Genomic DNA, 22,857 nt, shown 5'->3' on the forward strand with positions numbered 1-22,857 from the left:
CGACAGTAGGTCAGGAATTTGTTCTTTGTTATTTAAAAGCGTGCGTTGTCCGACCTGCTCCTCGCTCGGCCGGCGGCGGCCACCGCACCGGCCACCGGCCCGCCCGGGTAGGTATTTACTCTATCAGAGATTGTAACTTTCTTTCAAAAGAAATTCGCTTTGGATCGGTCTCCACGTGCGATGCCATTGTTGCGCCAGAAAATCCGGACTTTTCCCCCGTTTAAATTCATGTAAAATATCCCCATTTTATCGCGAAACCCAGCAATCTTGGCATTGTTGCCAGACTGTGATAAAAAATCAGCATTTTCCTCCTTTAAACCAATGTGAAATAGAGTACCTATATCAGGGTTGCCACAGTCAGTGAAAACCGGGAAATGTCAGGGAAAATTTGTTAAATCACCTTCATTTGCTTTCTAAAATGGGTTTGAGATTTTCAACAAGAAATTTTAACTGAAAACTATTTTCAATTATGCCTTCTTAACCATCCGTCAGATCTTCAGTTGTCAGGGAATTTCACCAAAATGTGTCCGGGAAATGAGGGAAATGTCAGGCCCATTAATAAATATCATTTTCTAAATTCTGTGGCAACCCTGTATATAGGGAGAGTACGGACTGTCGAATTATGCAGCTCTTTGGGCCTAAAATAACAGCCAACCTTTGAAAATGAAAAATATCACTGCCAAAAAAACTTCAGATTCCAATGTCGAACCAAAACGACTAAGAGTGTTCATGAGCATTCTCCCGCAAAAATGAGTAAAGTTATGCGAACACTAAGTCAAATACGTGCTTCACTGTCGACGAATCGTAACAATTGTAATAATAAATCACTCTGGATAATTTGAATTCATAGATTGGCTGCCTTTTCGGGCCTACCTAACCTCAAAATTACCGACATATCCGTGCTCTCCCCAGCAGATAGATACTCCAATGTGAAATGGACGCATTTCCGTAAACGGAACTATGTGCATTATGACGTGAGCCCTATTATGCATGTATTGTTCAGAGTTTCAGGGCTCATGTCTTAGTGCACATAGTTCCGTGCGGAAACGGAACTATGTGCATTATGACGTGAGCCTTGTTATTATGCATATATTGTTTATAGTTTCAGGGCTCATGTCTTAGTGCACATAGTTCCGTTTGGCAGAAATACGTCCAAAAATCGATATTTTATCGCAAAACCTGGGTAATTGTAAGCTGCGCGGGATGCGGCGCGACGAGTTTTTGACATGAGGAAAAACGTCGCACGAACCCACGTTCAAAGCTAAATTTCTTCTGATAAAGTACACATTTCCCGAGAAACTTCCATTTGCTTTCTTCTAAATTTTTCCGAGGATTTTAATCGCAATTAACCAGTTTGTTTGAAAATCGTTCGCCAAAATTCGCGTAACCTTTTTTGAAAGTGAATATTTGTATCTTATCAGAAGAAGTAAGGCAAGTTTGAATGCTCATTCGGCGTTCTTCCTCAGTCCAGCACTGCCGTGCGAAGGAAGAACGCCGTATGAGCCTTCAGACGTTGCCAAATTTCCATTTCTAAAACACGAATTTCCTGGTAAATTTATAAATATTTTTCTTCCCATTTTCCAGATAATGTCGTTTGCAATTTCACCTAAAGTTCCTGAAAATTTCAAGAAAAAATATTCATATCTTTCCTCAAGAATAACCATTTTATTGAAGGAAATTTGGCAACTCTCGAATGTTCATGCGGCGTTCTTCCTTAGCGCTAGCGCTTTTTGGTGCAATCAGTCTGAGATGTCGTTTGAAATCTCACGTGAAAAATCAAGAAGTTTTTTGAAAATTTAATTTCATGAAGAATAGCCTGGAATTTCAAAGTCTTATTTTTCATGAAATTTTGCATCTCAGGCTCTTACCTATTATTCACATTCACGAAGTATACTCAATGTATAAATATTCATATCTTACTCTTTAAAATAAAATTATAAAACAGACGCCTAACGCCTGAGACACGAAGCGCTTTGGGGGGTGAAGCGCTGTGAAGCGGTCAGGGGGCGTTGTCCCCCAGTATACGGTATGTATCGACGGTGTAAGTCGGCAATCATACAACTCGGTTTGCGGCGTCGCAGACTTCCTGTTATATTTTATTTCTTAAACGGAAAACCACTCAACGACAATTCCTCAGAACTGCCGTGAGTTTTCTCCTATGTGCGAAGAAAATTCTGCAAAAACTTCAAGGAATGATCTCAATTTGTTCTCCTTTAAAAAAATAACATAGAGGCGGAGATTTTCAGACACCGCAAACGTGTTTTGTGAATGCCGACTTACACCATCGATATGTATCATTTAATATTGAATTTCTACTGAATTATATCACGTTCCAGCGAATCCTCATCGTCGGGCTCCAAATTTCGCCGGTTTCACCCTTTTTTCCATGATTTTATTTTCAGAGTATGTGGTCGGTTCTCAGTGCAAGCACCTAGCTTTTATACCTTCTCATTATTTCCCCTTTTACTTTGTTTCAGAATCAAGAACACTTGAAGCCTCAAGTGGTGCACGCTCTAGCAAATGCTGAATTATACTGCCTAGCTCTAGGAAACATTTATTCAGATCCAAATTACCATAATTTAAACCATTGGGGTGTTCTCCAAGCTCTAAATAGGAAAAACATTTCCATCACCGATCCTCACCTGACTGAAACTGTGCTCATTCAAACAAATCCTTTGAAAATGGTAAGTACTCAGCTTCATTCAAGTCAATAGTCCTGAGACCGAAGCAATTCAGTGATAGTACCTATGATGCAATCGTTTAGAGATCAGCGGTGAAACTAAAAATGCATATCTCGCCGCCAATTTTTTAAATCTACGCTCCTAATTTATTTTTTAAGACAATGAAAAAACCAATATCATGACTTGAAATTGCTACAGAATATCCTTCACACAAAGAAGGAATGTCGCCGAAGTTTTTCAGAAAAAACATTGAGTAGCTTTCTTATCAGAAAATAAATTATGAAGGGAAGTCTGCGACGCCGCAAACCGATTAACACGTTGCTGCAGTTTCACCGTCGAAATGTCTATTGAGCAAGTAATTTATTAACTTTAAGTTTGAAGGTTTAGTTTGGGATGTTTACACACTCCTCAATCCAATTTTGTTAATAATTATTTATTTTTTAATGTCAGGAAGTTTCATCTCGTAAAATAAGTGAAAAGGAAAGTCTTTTTGAAGTCTCAACAAAAAGCGAAATTCATGAAATAAAACATATTTTTTAAATCTTTTCAACCAGTGTTGAAATTACTCTAATCAATATTCATTTATGGTTTAATTTTTAGAGTGCTCACATGACTGTGATGGAAGCAGTAATGACTCTGTATACTAAAGAAGTGGCTACCCCGGATCGAGTTCTGGCAGCTGTGAGGAGGTTTTCTCATAATTCTACCATTAGTGAAGAACCTCCGGATCATGAAAGTGCTTTGGTAATGTGGATTAATGAAGCAGTCAAAGCTCTGAGGCAAAGGATATGTCAAGAAGTAGGGCAGGTTCGTATATACTTTATTCATATATACTTTATTTTCGTATATTCTCATTTATTTCCCTTGCTCTCTTTGCACAGATATGAGAGGCGCATGTTCTCTTTTGCATTTTATTCAAATTTTATTTTTAAATTAGAGTCTCACAACTAGAGCCAAATGATGATTTTCTTTCTTTCATTCAATAGTTACTGCTGCTATTGATGTCAAAGATAAAAATTAATTTTGGATTGATAACTTACAAAAAACAATCACATTAATTATGCAAATTGGTCGTTTCCTGAACGAAGGACCTTAATTTCATTCCGAGGTTGTAAAACTGACACAAACAATTCTTTTTTTATTAGAATGTGCCAGTTCAATTTTTGTTCAAAGTTTGTCTGCTTTTTTAATGAAATCAGAAGGAATATCAGTGAAATTTTTAGTTAGAAATGCCTAAGATTCTCCTCATAAAAATTTTAAAGGGGAAATGTGACAACATTAAAATTTAGTCATATTCTTTTGTGAGGGAAACGACGAATTGTTGACACATACTACTTACAAACTGATTGCGGTGAACGCACGGGTCATAAGACAGCATGTTGGAGTTGTTTGCCAACGTGTGTTAAAAATTCAGCATAAAGCTAAAAATCTCAATACTGAGGGAACAGTTTATATGAGCACAGTCTTCCCTCAAACAGATACGTTGTTTGGAACAATACTAGTTACGTCCATTCAGGAGGGCAACTGGAGACGCCTTTTGGCCTTGTTGGGCCAATCCTAGTGCAGTGCAGCCTCCCGAATTTTCTGCTACCAAGCTCGAGAGGTTGTGAAAACCAGCGCGAGACGTGGGCAAGCGGATGTTGGCGGCAAGTAAACTTGCGCCATCTAGTGAGCGATTATTCAAATAGCTCTGCTTAAGCCTTGGCAAGGCAGTTTTACAAACTGATTGTGGTGGACTTACGGGTGGTAAGACAGTATGTTGGAGTTTGTTGCCAACGTGTGTTAAAATACTACATCGACGGTGTAAGTCGGCAATCACATCATTCGTTTACGGTGTCTGAAAATCTCCGCCTCTTTGTTATTTTTTAAAGGAGAACAAAGTGACATAATTCTTTGAAGTTATTTCAGAATTTTCTTTGCACAGAGAAGACAAATCACGGCAGTTTTACAGAATTGCCGTTGAGTAGTTTTCCGTTTAAAAAATAAAGTATGACAGGAAGTCTGCGACGTCGCAAACCGAGTTATGTGATTGCCGACTTACACCGTCGACATACTACTTCCATGAATGAATCTTGTACATTTCTTCTTAGCTCATATAGAGATAATTAGCCTCATGAATTATGTTACTCCGGAGAGAACCCTCTACCTTGCCTCCATCTCAAATTTCCTCTGTTTTCCTCCTTCCTCTTTCATTTTCATTTATCTTCTTGACCACAAGTATGTATTTTGAATTACTGATCATCATCTGGAATGTCTATTGCGTTTGTTCGTAAAACACTCATCCAGCAGGTTTTTTTTCTTGGAGAGTACAATTTGATTCTCTCAGCCTTTTTGAAAAGTTAAAATTTCAAACTGACTTCTAACTAATTTCAAACTAATGATGTGCTTTGGTATTCAGTACATTTTTTCACCAACTTTGCGGAGATTGGGGGAAAATGTGTCAAAAAGAGTTTAATAAGTTTGTTAATAATTTATCTTATTCATTCCTATGACCAATCAAGGCCAGAGTGATAATTTTATTTTTCCTTTGGAATAATCCTGTTTTATTTATTTAGATCAAGTCCAATAAATGGTGTGTTGCGCCTTCTGTTCTAGGGAGATCAAAATCGCATTCCAGATATCCCTGTAATCACTGATGTCCTAGAGTTATGTGATGGTATAGGTCTTGCAGCTTTAGTGTCATTTTATTGCCCTGATGATTTACCCTGGAGGAAAATTTTAGTCAACAAAGTTCCAACAATATCAGATTGTGTTCGAAACCTTTTACTAGTCCATGATTTTTGTCAACAAAGTCTACCTTATTCAATTTTTCATATGATGCCAGAAGATGTCTCATATCTTAGAGGGTAAGTTTGTGCCTTACTATCTAGTTTTTCTAAAAAAAATGGAAAGAATAAGCTTTCTTTGTCGATTCAGATGCACCTAAAAGTGTGTGACCTAAGCGTACATTGCTTTTTCATGCCATTACTTTTACAAATCACTTAACCTCAACTTTGGCGAATAATCTTCCAAGATAAATTGAAGCAAAGGTATGCGATAAAGGTTGGCATTGCAAAGCTCTCATCTCCCTTTAGGAAACTATAAATTGAGTGTATAATAGAGTGTCATTCTAACCTGAGTTGAATCTCGGTAACTCAATACTGTTTATGAAGTTACAGACTTCCTTTCATGCTTCTTTTTTAAGTGAAAAACAAACCAACCTATCCTTATAAAAATGTCTGTGATTATTCTTCTCTTTTTGTAAAATTTTCAAGCAACAATGGTCGCTCTTTTCCCCTTGAAAAAGTGAAGGAAGAGCAAACGTTTTGAACCTTTGAAATTGATATGTGGCTGCGTGAAGTCGAGCCATCGTGAAGTCGAGCCATCATGAAGTTTTAAAACAACAGCAACCTGATTGTTGAAATTTTTTGTTTGTCAGGACGACAAAGATGACATTGGTTAAAAGGCGGAGCGTGATTGGTCGGCTATGTCTTATCGCTGCTTTGTCGTGTCTGTGTCGGGTTGACCTCTCGACAAGCTAACGAGACCTCTTAAGTCTCCGACAGTATGTCGATCATCCCACCCGACAAAGGCACGACAAAGCAACGATAAGACATAGTCGACCAATCACACTCCGCCTTTTAACCTATGTCATTTATGTCGTCCCGACAAACAAAAAATTTTAACAATCAGGCTGCAGTTTAAGGTTTTCAAACTACCGGACCTTATATCTCGTTTCATTCCTTGAATTTTTCAAAGAGTCTTCTCCATACAGAGAAGGAACTTCACGGAATTTTTCGAAAATTGACGTAGAGTAGTTTTCCATTTAAAAAATAAAGTATGACAAGAAGTCTGCAACGTCACAAACTGAGATACATGGTCTGGTAGTTTCACGTTCAACATGCATTGCATGTATATAGTAAATAGTGATTGACTCAGGCGGTCGGAATGTCCTCCGGGAAAGCAGTCTCTTTTTTTTCCTTTTTTGAGGAGCATGTGAAAGGACTGCCACCAGGTGTTAATGATCCTAAAATAAATATTTTATAAAGCAGATCAATATCATTGATGAAATTTTTCCTGTTTTTCAGATCAATGCGATCAAATTTAATAGTATTTCTAGCAGATTTGTTTAATGTTTTGGAGATTCACCCTGCAAAATGTGTACGCTTTGATCATGCTGCCTCTAGCCTTACTGAAGGTAAGTTAATTCCATGCCAAACTGTTTTTCACTTTGGTTTTAACAGGTTTCTACAAGATTTCAGTGCATTTAAATGTCAATATTTCCAAATCCTAATTGATTTCTTGCTCAAGAAAATTCCTCGTGTATACTTATTTTCAACAAAAGTTGACCATGTATAAGCTGGTCAGGGGGCCAATGTGACAGGCGATATTTTTAAACATTGCATGTTCCTTCATGTACACCATGATCAAGTGATATGAATATCCCCTGTTGTAACATTTTAAAATGAAAAACCTCTAATTCTTTGCCTTGCTTCTATTTAACAATATTTTATGGTGGATGTTCTGGAATCATGCTTTATTTAATGGTATTCTTTTTGTCTTTCTTCATGAGATTTGTACAAAAATAACAATATTATAACCTATGGGTGTTTGGTTTTTGATAATTTAACCTTCAGTACTTTCTTATGACCAAATATAACAGCTGTCATCAGCTTCTTATTTCATTTTCTGTCGTATCAGATCAAAGCCTGAATGCATTTTTGCCACGTCAAATATAATAAAAATTAAAGAAGAAAGGAGTATGCTCTCAAATTTTCAATAATGATCATAGCTAGTAAGTTCAAATAGACTCATTTTTTCAAATTTAGTGAAAGCTGTTATTTTCTTCTATTGCCCCCAATTCTACATCAGGTTCTATTCTCTTAATTGTTTACAATCAACACATAATCAGTTCTTTGCCTTTGCCCCAAGCTTTTTGTTTTTTATGTAGTCAATATCTGAGCTCAAAATTTTAAAAAAATAGATTGGATTAGGACACTGTTTCTTAAGTCGAATGAACTGGAACAATAATTTTCTGCTCCAAAAATTATTTTGTTGGCAACTACAAACAGAAAGCTACTCTGTCTTTTATGTGATGGAAAAGTCCTAATTATTGATGGAAGAATGCAAATAGCTGTTGAATTTCAGCAAGTGATCCCTACGACAGAAAGAAGTATGAAGTAGTTCTCCGAGTACAAATTTATCCTCTGGTCCATGTAACGATTTTTTCATGAGGAACTCTTTCCCTTTCTCCTTGAAGCAACTTCCGATTACGCTCCAATTTCTGGGCATTGATTTATGATAAAAGTTATTTTATCGTGAAAATAAATACTTAAGTCTTTCTTAATTGAAGAAAGTGGGCTATGTCTTGATTCCTATGTATATATTTTCTTCCTGGTCCTATTAGCTTATCCGCGGAATAGCCACGGAGTGGCTCATAAACGGTGTTTGCCACTGACTGTATCTGCTATCCCTGATCTTCGCAGTAATCTGGATACTCATTCAACAGGTTTCACAGGTACTTGTCAAATGACATCCTCATTCCTCAGCTCAGTGTGTGTTTTATCAGCAAAATAACCCGCCTCGGTTATTTTTTTATCCCTCTTTCTTCTTGACTCTCCTCTTATTTTACTCTTGTCTAGCATTCCCTGGTTAAGAACCCTGCCTGAAAAACATCATGTCTGGGGGAAAAAAGCCCTTTTGTAGCAATTGCATTTTCCGATTTTGTCTTTATCTTTATCAGTTTTTGTTCATGTTTTTTCTTTTCCTTCTTTTCCCTTGCATTGCTTCTTTTTTCTGCCCCCTGATACCATTAATATTTATCAGCTCGCTGTTTTTTATTTTACCCTGAGAAATCTCAAATCAGGGTTGCCACAGTCAGGGAAAACTGGGAAATGTCAGGGAATTTTAAAGAGTCAGGGAAAATCCGGAAATGTCAGGGAGATTGATGAAAGTGCCAGGGAAAACCTGGAAATGTCAGGGAGATTGATGAAAGTGTCAGGGAAACATTTTTGATTCAACTTTATTTGCTTTCTAGAAAGGGGTTGACGTTTTGAACAACAAAGTTTGCCTGAAACTGTTTCAAATTATGTCTTTTCAGCCGTCTGGCATGTCTTCAATTTTTAGGGGATTTTACTCAAGGGTGTCAGGAAAATGTCAGGGAATTTCATTTTCCAAATTCTGTAGCAATCCTGTCTAATGATTTGCGCATTTTCCACAAAACAAGTCTCTCTTGTCACGCCAGTCATTCTTTTCATTTTTCTTGTCAACGTTTAAACCTTGCCATCACTTTTATCTTTCAAACCGGGTAATCACCATTACGATGTGGTTCTGTCTTTCACGAAGTCCTAATATCACAATCCTCCATGTTCCTTAACAATCTCATTGTTTCACTAAGATAACGCTAAGGTTATTTTTTTGTTACTAGGTTTTATGGTGTTTTTTTCTCCCTTACTTCTTTTTACTGTCCAGTAGTTTGGTTTGCTATGATTTTTCTTGTTTTGTGTTGCCTTATTATTGTTCTGGTTTTCTGTAATTTGTAAGACGTCAATATAAGTTTGATTTATGTAGAATTGCTAATGTCAACTTAACAATGCATGTACTCCCACAACCCATTCTTTAGACATCGTATTATGCTTCAAATGAGCGATTGTGCCCTGCATTCTATCGGCATGTATTTAACGCCTCTGCAATCATGAATATTGAGAGCTAAGGAACAATACGGCTTAACTGTCGATTTTGGTGGAAATTCAACTTTCAAATTTGCACCTTATCCAGTGGTTCATTATCCTCAAAAAAGAGGAAGAACATCTTTAGGTCCCACATTTTTATGGCGTTTGCACTCTTTCTCCCCATTCTTCTGTGACTGACCTGTCTCGTGCACTTTTTTCTTCATCTCCCTCTTTTTCATCTAACTCTGAGAGGAAAAAAAAATATAGCCCCATAAAATTTAACTGTGATCAAGTCCATGAAATGTTAATAGTACTATGAGAGATCACCAATCTGTTAAAATTTGTTACCTACTTGCATGAAAACAAAAATCATGTTTCATAAACACATGTATGAACCATGTGTGTTAATATTTCCAATGTGCATTGAAGCGTTTATTCTCAAAAAAGAAAGTAAAGATAAGTATTAAAAATAAAAATTTACGCTTATAATTTTTGATTGCTCTTCTATCCAATGGTAATCATGATACAGACACACAGAATTTAGGTCTTTTTTCTTTCTGTGAGTGGGTTTGAAATTTTTATGGTGATGTGAGGAGAATTATTTTCTTTGGTCCTCCTCAAAATTCACCCTCATTTGTTAAATTATAAGCTAATGATGTTTTGTTTCTTTTGTATGGTGTTTAGGATCAGTCTCCAGCCCAGTATTCACCAAAAAGTCTAACACCAATCAGGAAAACTCAAATGATGATAGGTAAAATCATCAATTATATTTTGGCTAATTTCTATGGTTAATTAAGTGTATTCTATTCCAAGCTAGTACAACAAAGCTGAGGGATTTTACCAAGTATTAGAAATTAAAGTATCAAAAAAATAATTATTTTTTCAGTCCATGCATCAATAGGAAAGAAAGTGTCTTACCTCTGACATTTCATAGAATGTGCCTTTTTGTGTTTTTCTTTTTTTCTTCAGGGGTAAGAATGTATCTCATTGAAAAAGCTCAAAAAACTATTTCATAATTTCCACAGAATTTTGGAAAGAATCCTGTGGAGGAAACCAAGAAGTTTGGCGCTGTTTAAATTTTTTATCATTTGATATAATGTGCTTTATAATTTTCTTAGCTTCATGAATTTGATAATCAAACTTCCCATGTGCAGAGTGTCTAGCGACGGGGAAAACCGGAAAAGTCAGGGAAAGTCAGGGAGATGAAATTGGTCAGGGAAAGTCAGGGAAGAAAAACGCAAAACCGGGAGGGTAGCGAACTCCCGTCGAAGATTGCGATTTTTTGCATAACTTTATGGCGCTTCGATATTTAGCCGTGCAGCGCTCTCTCCTGGTCTGAGGTGCCATCTGAACCGTTAGTGCTGACATAGAATAAAGAGACTACGTAGCATTTTCTCTTTATTCTGTGGTGCTGACTAGTGGTGCTTTCTCTCTCTATCGCTTTGTTGCGTCCGCGACGCCTCTTTTAGCGTCCGCGACACCTCTGGAAGTGTCCGTGACGCCTGTGGAAGCGTCCGCGATAAGTTTTAGGCGTCCGCGACACCTCTTGAAGTGTCCGCGACGCCTTTTGAAGCGTCCACGACGCCATTAAAGCGTCCGCAGCGCCACCTTTAGCGTCCGCCACACCTCTAGAAGTGTCCGCGACGTCTTTTATAGCGTCCAGCAGCTCCACGACACCTCTGGAAGGGTACTATTTCTTCCTCTATTTATTTAATTCTCGAAGTTGCAAATTTCTATAAAGTTTTTTGAAGTAACAAGCAAAGATCTTCCAAAGCATTACTACTAAGTACAAATTATGATGTAATAGTGGAAGAAAGAAAAGAATCTTTTTTACGAGAGTCTCCGTTGACACCCAAAGACCGCAGAAAGGTTTTTATTCTTGAATTGTAATCCATTGCTTTGAAGGGTGAAAAACATCGTACAGACTGAAAGCAAATCTTGGTTAAAGGTCATGGAAAGTCAGGGAGAAAGAAAATTCAATAGGTCAGGGAAAACCTTGAAAGTCAGGGAGAATGAAAAGAAAAATTTGCTAGGCACCCTGATATGCCAGTTTTGATAAAAGCAGAGTTGGAAAGTGAATTTATGAACATTTTTACTCACTTTTTCTAGAAGAGATATCAGTGCTTAGCAATTAATAAGTCTGAATTATTTGTATCTGATGAGCCCAGTAACAAATCTATTCGGAGTGCAGTTTCTCATACTTAATATCCCACTCTTTTCTAGGCGGAATACTGAGGAGTTTGTTGTTCATCGAGGTCGCTCTGTCCCAACTCTGAGCTCTGTGGTTCACAATAATGTAGCTGAACGTAGTCCAATTAGTAATGATATTGCTGCGGGTAGACCGAGTAATTGGGAAGAAAGTAGAAGACCATCTTACGCTGGTAGAAGATCAAGGCGAAACTCTCTATCAGAAGACTCGCAGGTAATTAGCAAATGCACTAACGGACCCCCCAAATTTGCCCGTTTCAAAAGTTAACGAAATTCATACCAGTGATAGAGGGGCACTTCCGGTCTCCAAATCCGGGGTTGGTTTAGTCCCCAGCCCCCCGAGTGCGACGTTGCCATTTTTTAAAGTTGAAACATGTTAAACCCCATAACTTTTGAGCAATTGAAGATACGAAGGTGCGGTTTGTTTGAGTCGATAGAACATAAAAAGAGCTATCATTTCGTATATAGTTTTTATCCATTGTTGCCAAATTTACCCCAAAATCGACAATTTTTCGATTTTTTCAAGGTGCAAAAATACGGTTAACCTAAAAAAGTCGATATTGGGACACCACGTAGGAAAATAAAAAACACGCGTAATTAAAGCCCTTAATGTGAGCTTTCCAACGGTATATCGGTTTTTCCGGGGAAACGATTCTATCGTGAGATACAGGCCTTCAAAGTCCGACTTGGCGTACTTTTTGGAGGTCCCGCGTCATTCGCACCTCAAAAAATTAGTATTGTGAACGCTGGCAGAAAAACGAAACTCACATGTAATGAAAGCTATTTAGGTGAGCTTTTCAACGGTTTATCGGTTTTTCCGGGGAAACGATTCTATCGCGAGATACAGGCCTTCAAAGTCCGACTTGGCGTACTTTTTGAGGTCCCCCGTCATTCGCACCTCAAAAAATCAGTACTGCGCACGTCCATAGGAAAAGAAAATTACATGTCATGAAAGCCCTTTGTATGGGCTTTCCAACGGTATATTGGCTTTTCCGGGGAAACAGTTTTGTCGCGAGATACATGCATTCAATGTTCACTGTAGCGGGGTTTTTAGGTACCCTGCGCGGCTTGTTTCTTCGCCCATCGTGATGGTGCAAGTCCCAGGTCATATTAAATAAGACATGAAACAGGGAACTAAATAGACAATTTTTCGATCTTGTTTATCGATTCCCTGCCTCGGAAAAATCGATGGTGTCAAACACTGAACGTGAATGAAAACACTCAGAACGCATAAAGGGTGCAAGAAAAAAGTCGCAATCTCAGGGATTGTGTTATATAGGGGAGACATGATACATAGAAATGGATCCGTTGTCTCTGAGATTCCATTGAAGTTTTATGTTTAATATTCGTTTAAAATTTGGTAATATACAGTTGGCAGTATGTGTCAGGTTCGTCTCTATATCTGCATCTCTCTCTGCATATCTGCATCTTTCTCTCCCTGCTCGCCGCTGCATGAACGGCAGCCTACTTTGATAAGAACTCCCCTGTTTCATGTAATATTCAATAGGACCTGAACCGCTACAACGAACATTCAAGGCATGCATCTCGCGACACAAATTTTTCCCCGGAAAAACCAATATACCGTTGGAAAGCCCATACAAAGGGCTTTCATGACATGTAATTTTCTTTTCCTATGGACGTGCGCAGTACTGATTTTTTGAGGTCGAATGACGGGGGACCTCAAAAAGTACGCCAAGTCGGACTTTAAAGGCCTGTACCTCGCGATAGAATCGTTTCCTCGGAAAAACCGATATACCGTTGGAAAGCCCATACAAAGGACTTTCATTACATGTAATTTTCATTTTCCTATGGACGTGCGCAGTACTGATTTTTTGAGGTGCGAATGACGGGGGACCTCAAAAAGTACGCCAAGTCGGACTTTGAAGGCCTGTATCTCGCGATAGAATCGTTTCCCCGGAAAAACCGATAAACCGTTGAAAAGCTCACATAAATAGCTTTCATTACATGTGAGTTTCGTTTTTTTACCAGCGTTCACAATACTAATTTTTTGAGGTGCGAATGACGCGGGACCTCCAAAAAGTACGCCAAGTCGGACTTTGAAGGCCTGTATCTCACGATAGAATCGTTTCCCCGGAAAAACCGATATACCGTTGGAAAGCTCACATTAAGGGCTTTAATTACGCGTGTTTTTTATTTTCCTACGTGGTGTCCCAATACCGACTTTTTTAGGTTAACCGTATTTTTGCACCTTGAAAAAATCGAAAAATTGTCGATTTTGGGGTAAATTTGGCAACAATGGATAAAAACTATATACGAAATGATAGCTCTTTTTATGTTCTATCGACTCAAACAAACCGCACCTTCGTATCTTCAATTGCTCAAAAGTTATGGGGTTTAACATGTTTCAACTTTAAAAAATGGCAACGTCGCACTCGGGGGGCTGGGGACTAAACCAACCCCGGATTTGGAGACCGGAAGTGCCCCTCTATCACTGGTATGAATTTCTTTCCTCTGCTTGTAAAATTTCATGCCTCCTCTATTTCCTCTTTGTACTCTTCCTCTAAGTACTGCCAACTGCTCTTATTCCATTATCCGAAAATGTTGAATGTAGGTCTTAAAGATATTAACGCAATTCACTCATCTTAGCTGTATCCATATTAATTTCAAACTGAGTACTGGTTGCAATGCACCACATGAGATACATCAAAAATGGAATGTGAAATTCTTATCCTTTGGTCAGCTTATATCCCCGATATCATGGAGAATCAACTATTGCCTCTCATTTCGCCAATTTTTACTCAGGTAATTTTTCTATCTAAGCCAAAGTTTCCTTTCATTTATTGCCTTTTTCCACTTTTGAAAATGTATTGTCAAATGTGAATTATTTCCACTTGTTCATCAAAATGCTTTTCTCTTGAAATTTTTCTTGATGAGTAATTTTTATTTCATGATCCTTTGTATCATAAATAGTGTTTTTGAACCCTTCATTTTTTATAAGTCGTATCATTTTATACTCTCTCTTCAACAAAATGTTCTATCTTTTCAGTTAACAATAGAAAATTTTGGTGGATCCCAGGAGAACCTCCATCTTCTTGGTAAAAATCCAGACAAAGAGCCGGCAGTTCACATAGGAAGGAAGGACCCCTCGCCATCTCCAAAAATTAGCGCACAAGAGAATAGGAATAGCAATGCCTTACATTCAGTTTTGCAGAGTGATACACACATTGATTCAAGTAAGCCAATTTTAAGATTGAAAACGCTTAACAGATTGTATTTAATTAACCTTAGACGCTGGAGTGGTCTTTATTTTGCTTTTTCAAAAATTATCGCACCAAAATGGATTCTTAAAATAAATCTCAAACCAGATCTCCTTGATTGTAAAGATGCAGGCACTGAGATTAGATCAGATATCAAACAATTTCGAATCATCTTTACAACCTCTTATTAATAAGAAAATGTCATGCTACAACAATACTAACTCTGCCATCCCTTTTTCCTTTCATAATTTAGGCACTGGATGCGAAAAGAGCACTTCTCAGTTGCAGTGTTTCAGAGTTTTCTCTAATATATCATTTATTGCAAGGAAAGTAAATGCATCCATTTCATTAACAAATTTTACCAAATATTTCTTATGATTCTACAATTTCCTATGGAAAGAATTCTGGAAAAATCACCCATCAAATTCTTCTCCCAAGGATTAATTAGCAACTGACATTCTGAAACATCGCAATCAAGAAGTGCCCTTTTCGCATCCAGTGCCTCAATTATATATTGAAAATTTGCCCAAGTAAGTAGGGGCACACAAATTTTGTCCTGTAAAATGACCTTTTTTTATCGTAAAACAAAACTTTGTGCAGGTCTCTAACTGGAAAGTTATCAAAGGTACTTTAAAAATAACTTTCATACCCAAACCTTAATACCTTACCTTACCTTTCATATCTTAATTGACCCAGGGGTTTTTTCCGCATTTATGTAATTAAAAAAGATCAAGGCAGGGAACGAAAAATCATAATTATTTTCTCTTTTCCAGCTGAACCACCTCAGAGAATATCACTATCCCGACAGTCGTCTCTTAGGAGTAAATCTTCGAATCATGCAGAAACCATGAGTAGTGCTGGTCTACAAAACTCATTGTTCGATCCAGAAGAAGAAGTGATCATTAATAAACGTAATTCTGAAGTGCCTACAGAGAAGAAAGTAACTTCCTTTGCTGCATTACCATCCAACACTACAACTTGGCAGCAGCAGAGAGATATAAATTCTCACTCACAGCCAGACAGAGGTACCATCAAGGAAATTTGCTTTTTTTTAGTATCATTGTTCTAAAGTCCATCATAGTATTCTATTAAGGAAGACTGACAAAAGTTTAAATTACGCTTGAAATTGTATGTCTCCTATCATTTTGGATTTTTTACCATTATTTTTTCGATTCCGGCCAGTGTATAAAACCTATGATATTCAACGATGGAACCCAGTGATTTTTTTGTTGAAAATTGAGCCTTTAATTATTTGATCATGATGAAATTAGTCCTTTTTCCTATTTTTACCCAACTGACAAGTAGTGAATTTCAAGTGAGGTAAGCAAAAAGACACTCATCCAATTCATCTGTTTTACCCCTACTACTACTAACTACTATTTTGTTGCAGAAGAAACAGAGACGGAGACTGAAGTAATGGGTTCACAGTTACTAAACATACGCTTGAAATTAGAAGAAAAAAGACGCTTGATTGAAAGTGAAAAACGCAGAATGGAAGCGGTTTTCAACAAGCAACGACAGCAGTTTGGGAAAGCAGCTTTTTTCCAAGCTGTCACCAAGGTATTTTTCTCTATTATATCTTTATTGATTAGTTGTCTCCAAAGGAATAATTTTACCTCGTAATTAGTAGTTTTATTCTCCTCATTCAGCATTTTTTCCCCTAAAAATCTCAGTTTTATGGAGAAAATATGTTTTATTAGAACAGCATGCCCTTGATTTTAATAATGAGTGTGCTGAGTGATGATTCGTAGACTTAATCTCTCTGAAATTTGTTTCTACCTTTATCGTTTATTTTTACTCTCTAAATATTCAAGTGCTGTTTATATTCTTTGAATCTTTTAAATGTTGCTGAGAAAGGGTACGTTAACTTCAATATTACTGTGAATTTAATTTTACTCTCATACCTTGTCGATCAAGTGTTCTTTTCGTTCTGTCCTAAATCCTTTCTTACGATTGCACCAGTGATATTCACTAATATTCAGACAAAGATCATCAATCTGTCTACCCTGAATATCCAGCTCCAGCAAACTTATACTTTAGGCATTAATACTTTCCCAAAAACAGCAAAGAAAAGGAGACTCCAGATGTTAAATGAATAAAGCATCTCTGATGCTTTATTTTATTCGTGGCTGCATATTTTGAATCAGCCTCTTGAATTCCTCCCCTGTGTACTTCTCCGTAGAATATTTCTGTCATACTGCAATTGCTGTCGAAACATAAGCCAAAATTGTAATATCATTTTCCATGGAAAAGTCATTCAATTTAAAAGGCACTTTGTTGTAGGAAATAAGAAAAGTATTAATTTTTCCTTTGTTTTATCTCTGGTGTGTGGTGTCTGTTTCTTAATGGATTGCAAGTCCTTTTGGGGCATGTGGTGTACTAATTTGTTTGTTCCCTCTGAAATCTTATCAGGGCAAGTCAGGTGAAAAGACGAGTTGTAACACGCCTGACTCCGACCCTGGCCAACAGGTGTCTAACAGCAAAACTGCTTCCCCAAAATCTGATAAACCACAACGTCCTTTTTCACTTCAGGTACCTATGTCTCTTTATCTTTTGCTTTGCTCACTTCTCAAGTTGTATCTCTTGAATTTAGTTTATAGGTCACGCTTATCTGCAAAGGAACCCTCCTAAATCATATGACAACCGCAAAATAACAACAATCTTGGTCGGTCTTCTGAAAGCTGTTATACTGAGGTTTTACTGCCTATGAATTTTAAAGTATAATTTATGTCACACTCGGACTGTAGTAAGAAAGAAAGAGGGGTGGGAAAATTTGTGAGAGTTGAAAAAAGTTATTAATTGGGGAGTAAGCTAGGGAACCCTTCCCTTCTCATCGGCATCTTTTTTCTGTTTTGATCAAAATAGGATGTTTTTAAGATTTCAGAAAGTTTCTTCCCCCTCCCCAGTGAAATTTTGCCTTTTTAAGGTTTTACTGAAATAATGCCTCTTGAATCGTAGGTAGTTTTAAACTGATACTGCAAGGTTTATTTTCATCCGGCCTGTGTGTGATACATCTTTTGTTGCTACTGAATTTCCTCTTGCCTCTGGTGTTTTCTGTTAAGCATGAGTTTGGGTTTCATGTGATCATGCCAATTTGTTCTTTTTGAAGCCACAACTTGCCTCAACCATTCTGAGGCCTTGTCTCGACGGTACGTTTCATGGAATTTGTCCTAGAGGAAAATCCCACATGCAAAGTTGAGAAAAATATTGAGTTGGTCAACATTTTTCCCAGTACCAAGTATGGTCCTTGTACCCCTAAGACCAACTGAGAGAGGAAGAAGAAATGAAAGCAAACTGTGCGATATTTTGTTGTTTACTCGACTGTTCGTGTTTGTATACTTAAAATAATTTGTGTAACTGTTAATCGTGTTCAAATCATTATCTTAATCCTGGTTAGATACTCGATTTTTACTTATTTATCTTCCCGCGCAAACTTTTCGCTGGAGCGTGGGACCGCTTCCCGTGGAGACATATATAATCCCAGAAGTTTCATCCCTGTGATTCGGAAACTGGGACAAATCCCATGAAAACGTCCCATGGAGACAAGGCCTCAAATACTATCTTTTGCAATTTCAATACCTACAATACTATTCATGTCTAGTAGTTTATATTTTCTTCCCTACTTTCCATTCTGTCAGAATATCTAAGTTGTTGGGGGAGGGGGGGGAAGGGGGGTCTACTGAAGAAAGAAAGGGTGGGAGCGGTTATATTTGGCCTCCTTCCACAATCAAATCATTTTGAGACACATGCATTAAAGGTTACAACATATTGCAATTCATGATAAAATTATGCCTTCATCTGTCTTACCACAAACTTGCCTCATTCTGAGGATGCCCTCAGATATTTTTATTTGTTTATTGATTTAATTCACTGTATCACCGAAAAGTTTCATATCTAGAGCCACCCAACCAAGTGAGTTTGTGTTTCCATCACTCCATTTTATTTCTGTTAACAATAACTTGAACCAAGAAAATGAACATGCTTGAATTTTATCCCTGTATTCAAGCTTAAGAGGTCAAAGAGAGAAGTGAAATGGACCTTGCATTCAAAGTTGTAACCGTTGTTTGCTTATTAAACTTTCACCAGCAGTTTAGTTTGAGCATTTTGTCCATGAGACTCTCAATTGTTTTTACCTGCATTGCATTACTATTTTATGAACCCACTTGATAGTTATTATATAATATAATTTATAATACTCTTAATGGAGTATGAAAAATACATGTTTAGACTATTTCATGATAATGGAAATAGTAGTGTCGCATCGCCAGTTTGGTTTTTTTGAGTTTTCAGATACTTAGAAGAATTAAATTGGTGAGTACAACTGTAGTTGAAAATCGTTTAAAGTTGTGACCTTTCAATGATTCATAGATTCAAATATGAGAAATCATTGTTACTATGAGTTGTAAACCGAAAAATGGGGTATTGGTTAAGTAAATGACAGGACATTTTTTCTCTGTTAGTTATGTAACGAACATACCATTTTATGGTCTAAAACTCTTAAAGATGATAATTTTTTGCATAAATTATGTACAAGGTCATAAATGAGGCGATTTCTGATAGCAGTAATTTTCTTTTTCAATGAATTTGTCTCATGACCTTGAAAGTATTCAGAAATGAGACTAGCGACACTACTATTCTGTGTGCCAAGGAAGAACGCCTTTTGAACTCCCGAGAGTTATCAAATTTCCTCTGATTAAATGTTAATGTTTGAGGAGTGTTTTGGATATTTTCTTTGGAAATTTTCAAATAATTTAGATTTGATTACAACTAAAATTCCCTCAATAAATTCGAAGAAAAATATTAACAAATTTCCTCGAAATTAATATTTTATTGAAGGAAATTTGGCATGGTCTGAAGGCTCATACAGCGTTTTCCTTTAGCACAGCAGTGTTCCGGTCATCATAAAATTACTCATGTATTCTTGCATCCAGCATCCTAAATGAATCAAATTTCTTGCTATTTTTTTATTCTTCTTGGATTTGAAATGACTGTCTTTCATCAGTCAGCTGTCAAAGCATGTTCCTCTCATTCTGGATTGCTAAGAGAAAATGCTAATCCTCACTGGTTCTCTTTTCTTCCTCTCATACTTCTCTCTTCTCTACTTCTCTTTTCTGGTTGTCATACTTCCTCTTCCCTCCTTTTTTCCTGAGCACCCATCTTAATGTAATTTTTCTCATTCTTAGGATATCTCTGAGGTGGAACAAAAGTGGTTAGATGGGAACAATCAAACCCTTGTATTTCTTGAGGACAAGAAAACTCCAGACTACGATAATATGGACCTTGAACAGTATCAAAAATCAATGTCTCAGTAAGGAAATTCTTTTGCTTATATTTTTAAATTTAAGCATTTAAGCTTAATAGCCATGGTCCGCCATTTCTCTCCTCAACATTTCCTCCTAAGAAAGGTCCAAATCATTTTTGAGCAGACTTTTATGAAATTCTATCCGGAAAAAAAAAATAAGAAAAAAAGAATTCCATTTAGAAAATTATCACCTCAAATCTTGACCATAACATTAACTATAGTTAAGTTTGTATTTTTGTTATATTTCCTTCCATTTCAATTCTAGTAATTTACGGTTCAGTCAATTTTTAGGAGGTTCCTGACAGTAATTCCCGATTGGAGGAGAGAGTAGGAGGCATACATTATTTTCTTTGTCATGAAAGCTTAAAAAAAATGGGGTGTTTATAACCCACAGAGGTTTACAATACCTTGGCAAATATCTCAACATGACTCTCAAAACCTTTTACTCTTCATTATTTCTGTTTTCTGTCAGTATGTCTTATTTTATTTTATTTTTAGGATGAACTCGAGCTTGCATGAGATCCAGGAAGATTTGCAGCGTTTAACTTTACAGCAAAAACAAATCCGACAAGATGAGAATGCCCCTCCTCAAATGCAAAGTTTCGCCAGTCTTAGCCAGAACAAACCCACTATGCAATCGTTTGTCGTCAATAACCATCAGACTAGTTTATCCGTTAACCAGCAGCAAAGCCTGTACAACCAACCCGGGAATCCAATGAACCATTTGAACAATTGCGCTCCAAACGAACAACAGTGGCACAGTTTACAGCAACCACAGCTGATGAACTCGTTTGCGAATCATCAGCCCATGCTAATTAACCAGCAACCAATTAATAGCTATATTAGTCAACCCTCAGTTAATAACTATGTAAATAATAGGCAGCCTATCTCTAATTATCTTCAGCAGCAGTCGCAACCAGTCAACAATTATATTTCTCAGCAACAAACATTAAATAATAGTTATGTAAATCAGTCTCCTAATAGTTATTCTAGTTCTCACTTACCAGTCAATAGTTATGGCAAAGAGTCAGTCAGTAACTTCAGTTCTCCCCAGCGGCAGATGCATAGTTTAGTAAACAATCACCCTCAGTCACAAATCAATACGAACACATACTCAGTAAACCAACAGAACTTGCAGTATCGAAGTTTTGTATCAACGAACAATTCAAATCAACAGCAGGTGCTCAATCAACAACAGCAACAAGTCAATCAGTTAATTCGAAATAGTCAAGAGCCTTCTGATCAGTCAGCACCATCCTCACAATTTTTCCTACATGATCAACCAACACAAAGGAAGACCTGGCAACAGTCAACTCCTATTACCATTTCAACTGAACCGCGCAACACCTGGGTCAACAAGTAAGTTCATGCACTCTTCATTTGCTCTTAGCGTTTTTATTTATTTGTTTTCAATGCTCTTTGAAAAGCAGAATAGTATGTATTTTTTTCCCTCACAAGGAATACAAACCAAAGTTTTCCTAATTGGTTTTGTCACTGGTTCTCTCTACGAGTTTGAAATCATTATCAGGGCCATAACCAATAGCATAATTGGCACAAATACATTTTTAAGCGATCAAAATGAAAATTTGTTTGAAATATCAAATGAGTAAAGTTCTTAAAATCAGCTCCAACTGAGATATCAGCTTACAAGTTTCCCGTGCTAGGATAAAATAAATTAGGCAAGAAATTATTTTTTGGAAAAATTAGAAAATAAAATCCACTCAGCTGGTATCAGGAATTGTTCCATCAAGGTTTCTGGCAGTCCGGAAAGCCTGGAAAGTCAAAGAATCCTGGGCTGAAACTATTTTCACTACGTGCAGTTTTTTCACTCCAAGGTCACACAACAAAATATTTTTACCACTTCTTTTTTTATCTTATGTTTTTAGAATGAATAAACAGAGTCAACCATCATCATTGAGCAGTTCTCCTTCTAATGCTGGGTTTACTCTTCATCATAATGGAAACTCAGATCATTCAGCGCCGACTCCTCCACCGAGACGAAATTCCAGCTCTTCAATCACCCATGCACCTGTTCCAACTCCCTCAGTTGATGATATGGAGCCTCAAAGCATATCTTTTATAGGTAAGGATTTGTATCAGTGACGTGGCAGATTTCTTCAAGATACTCTATTTACTGCTACCTATCTACTCCAATATTGCCGATTATTAGTGGTAATTTTACCACAAATGTATAGATGTCCAAGTTTTGCCCATCGCTCCTTTTCTCTTTCATTAATTCTAAGGACTACGTGCAAAACGGGCCATTTGGGGCTCGGGGCGGATACCTTTGAGACTTGCCCTATTCATTCACCTAACAATGCCTCATCTTTTCCCAAAGTTTCAAGCCCCCCAAAAATTTTGGGGAGACGCGGCGGGGGGTCAAAGTTAAAAACCGGCAAAATTTTCGCGAAGTTATTACTCGAAAACCAAGAAGTTTTGGAAAACGCGGTTTAAACGAGCGTATTCAGCGTGACGAGAGCTTTCAGAAAATGTATAACATCATAGGGTTTTGTCAACTTCAGCTCGAGTTATCGCCTCCGAAGCGCTGGAACGCTCAAAAAAGACCCCTTATTTTTTCACGTTTGGGCCGATTTAAAAAAAAGCCATTTTTTTATTTTCGTGAAAAACTGATATGTTGTTCCTGACTCTCTGTAGCCTCTCTGGCTCTTTACCGCATGCTGGGGAAATGTTTTGGTCGCGAGTTATAAGAGCGGAAAGGAGTGAAGGTCGGGAAAATCGGCTATTTTAAACTGCGCGCGCGGCGTTGATCGGAGGGAAAACGTCCCCTCCCACTCAGT

General features: G+C 37.3%; 1 protein-coding gene across 5 annotated transcripts in view; it reads left to right on the forward strand.

The window, feature by feature from the left end:
• Positions 1 to 22,857, forward strand: part of Patronin (calmodulin-regulated spectrin-associated protein patronin) — a 127,203-nt gene that overhangs the window by 79,413 nt on the left and 24,933 nt on the right. For 3 of the 5 annotated variants that reach the window (XM_019050093.2, XM_019050092.2, XM_019050096.2), the window contains exons 3-16: positions 2,478 to 2,684; positions 3,282 to 3,488; positions 5,277 to 5,527; positions 6,749 to 6,858; positions 8,068 to 8,178; positions 10,016 to 10,082; positions 11,555 to 11,753; positions 14,547 to 14,733; positions 15,531 to 15,782; positions 16,148 to 16,317; positions 17,170 to 17,289; positions 19,941 to 20,065; positions 20,558 to 21,418; positions 21,946 to 22,142. In XM_019050093.2, coding sequence (XP_018905638.2) covers positions 2,478 to 2,684; positions 3,282 to 3,488; positions 5,277 to 5,527; positions 6,749 to 6,858; positions 8,068 to 8,178; positions 10,016 to 10,082; positions 11,555 to 11,753; positions 14,547 to 14,733; positions 15,531 to 15,782; positions 16,148 to 16,317; positions 17,170 to 17,289; positions 19,941 to 20,065; positions 20,558 to 21,418; positions 21,946 to 22,142 — 3,064 coding nt within the window. The remainder of the gene's footprint in view (positions 1 to 2,477; positions 2,685 to 3,281; positions 3,489 to 5,276; positions 5,528 to 6,748; positions 6,859 to 8,067; positions 8,179 to 10,015; positions 10,083 to 11,554; positions 11,754 to 14,546; positions 14,734 to 15,530; positions 15,783 to 16,147; positions 16,318 to 17,169; positions 17,290 to 19,940; positions 20,066 to 20,557; positions 21,419 to 21,945; positions 22,143 to 22,857) is intronic. The other 2 variants (XM_019050094.2, XM_019050095.2) reach the window with 2 other exon arrangements.

Source organism: Bemisia tabaci, chromosome 1 (assembly GCF_918797505.1).
Source record: "Bemisia tabaci chromosome 1, PGI_BMITA_v3".
Lineage (NCBI taxonomy): Eukaryota > Metazoa > Arthropoda > Insecta > Hemiptera > Aleyrodidae > Bemisia > Bemisia tabaci.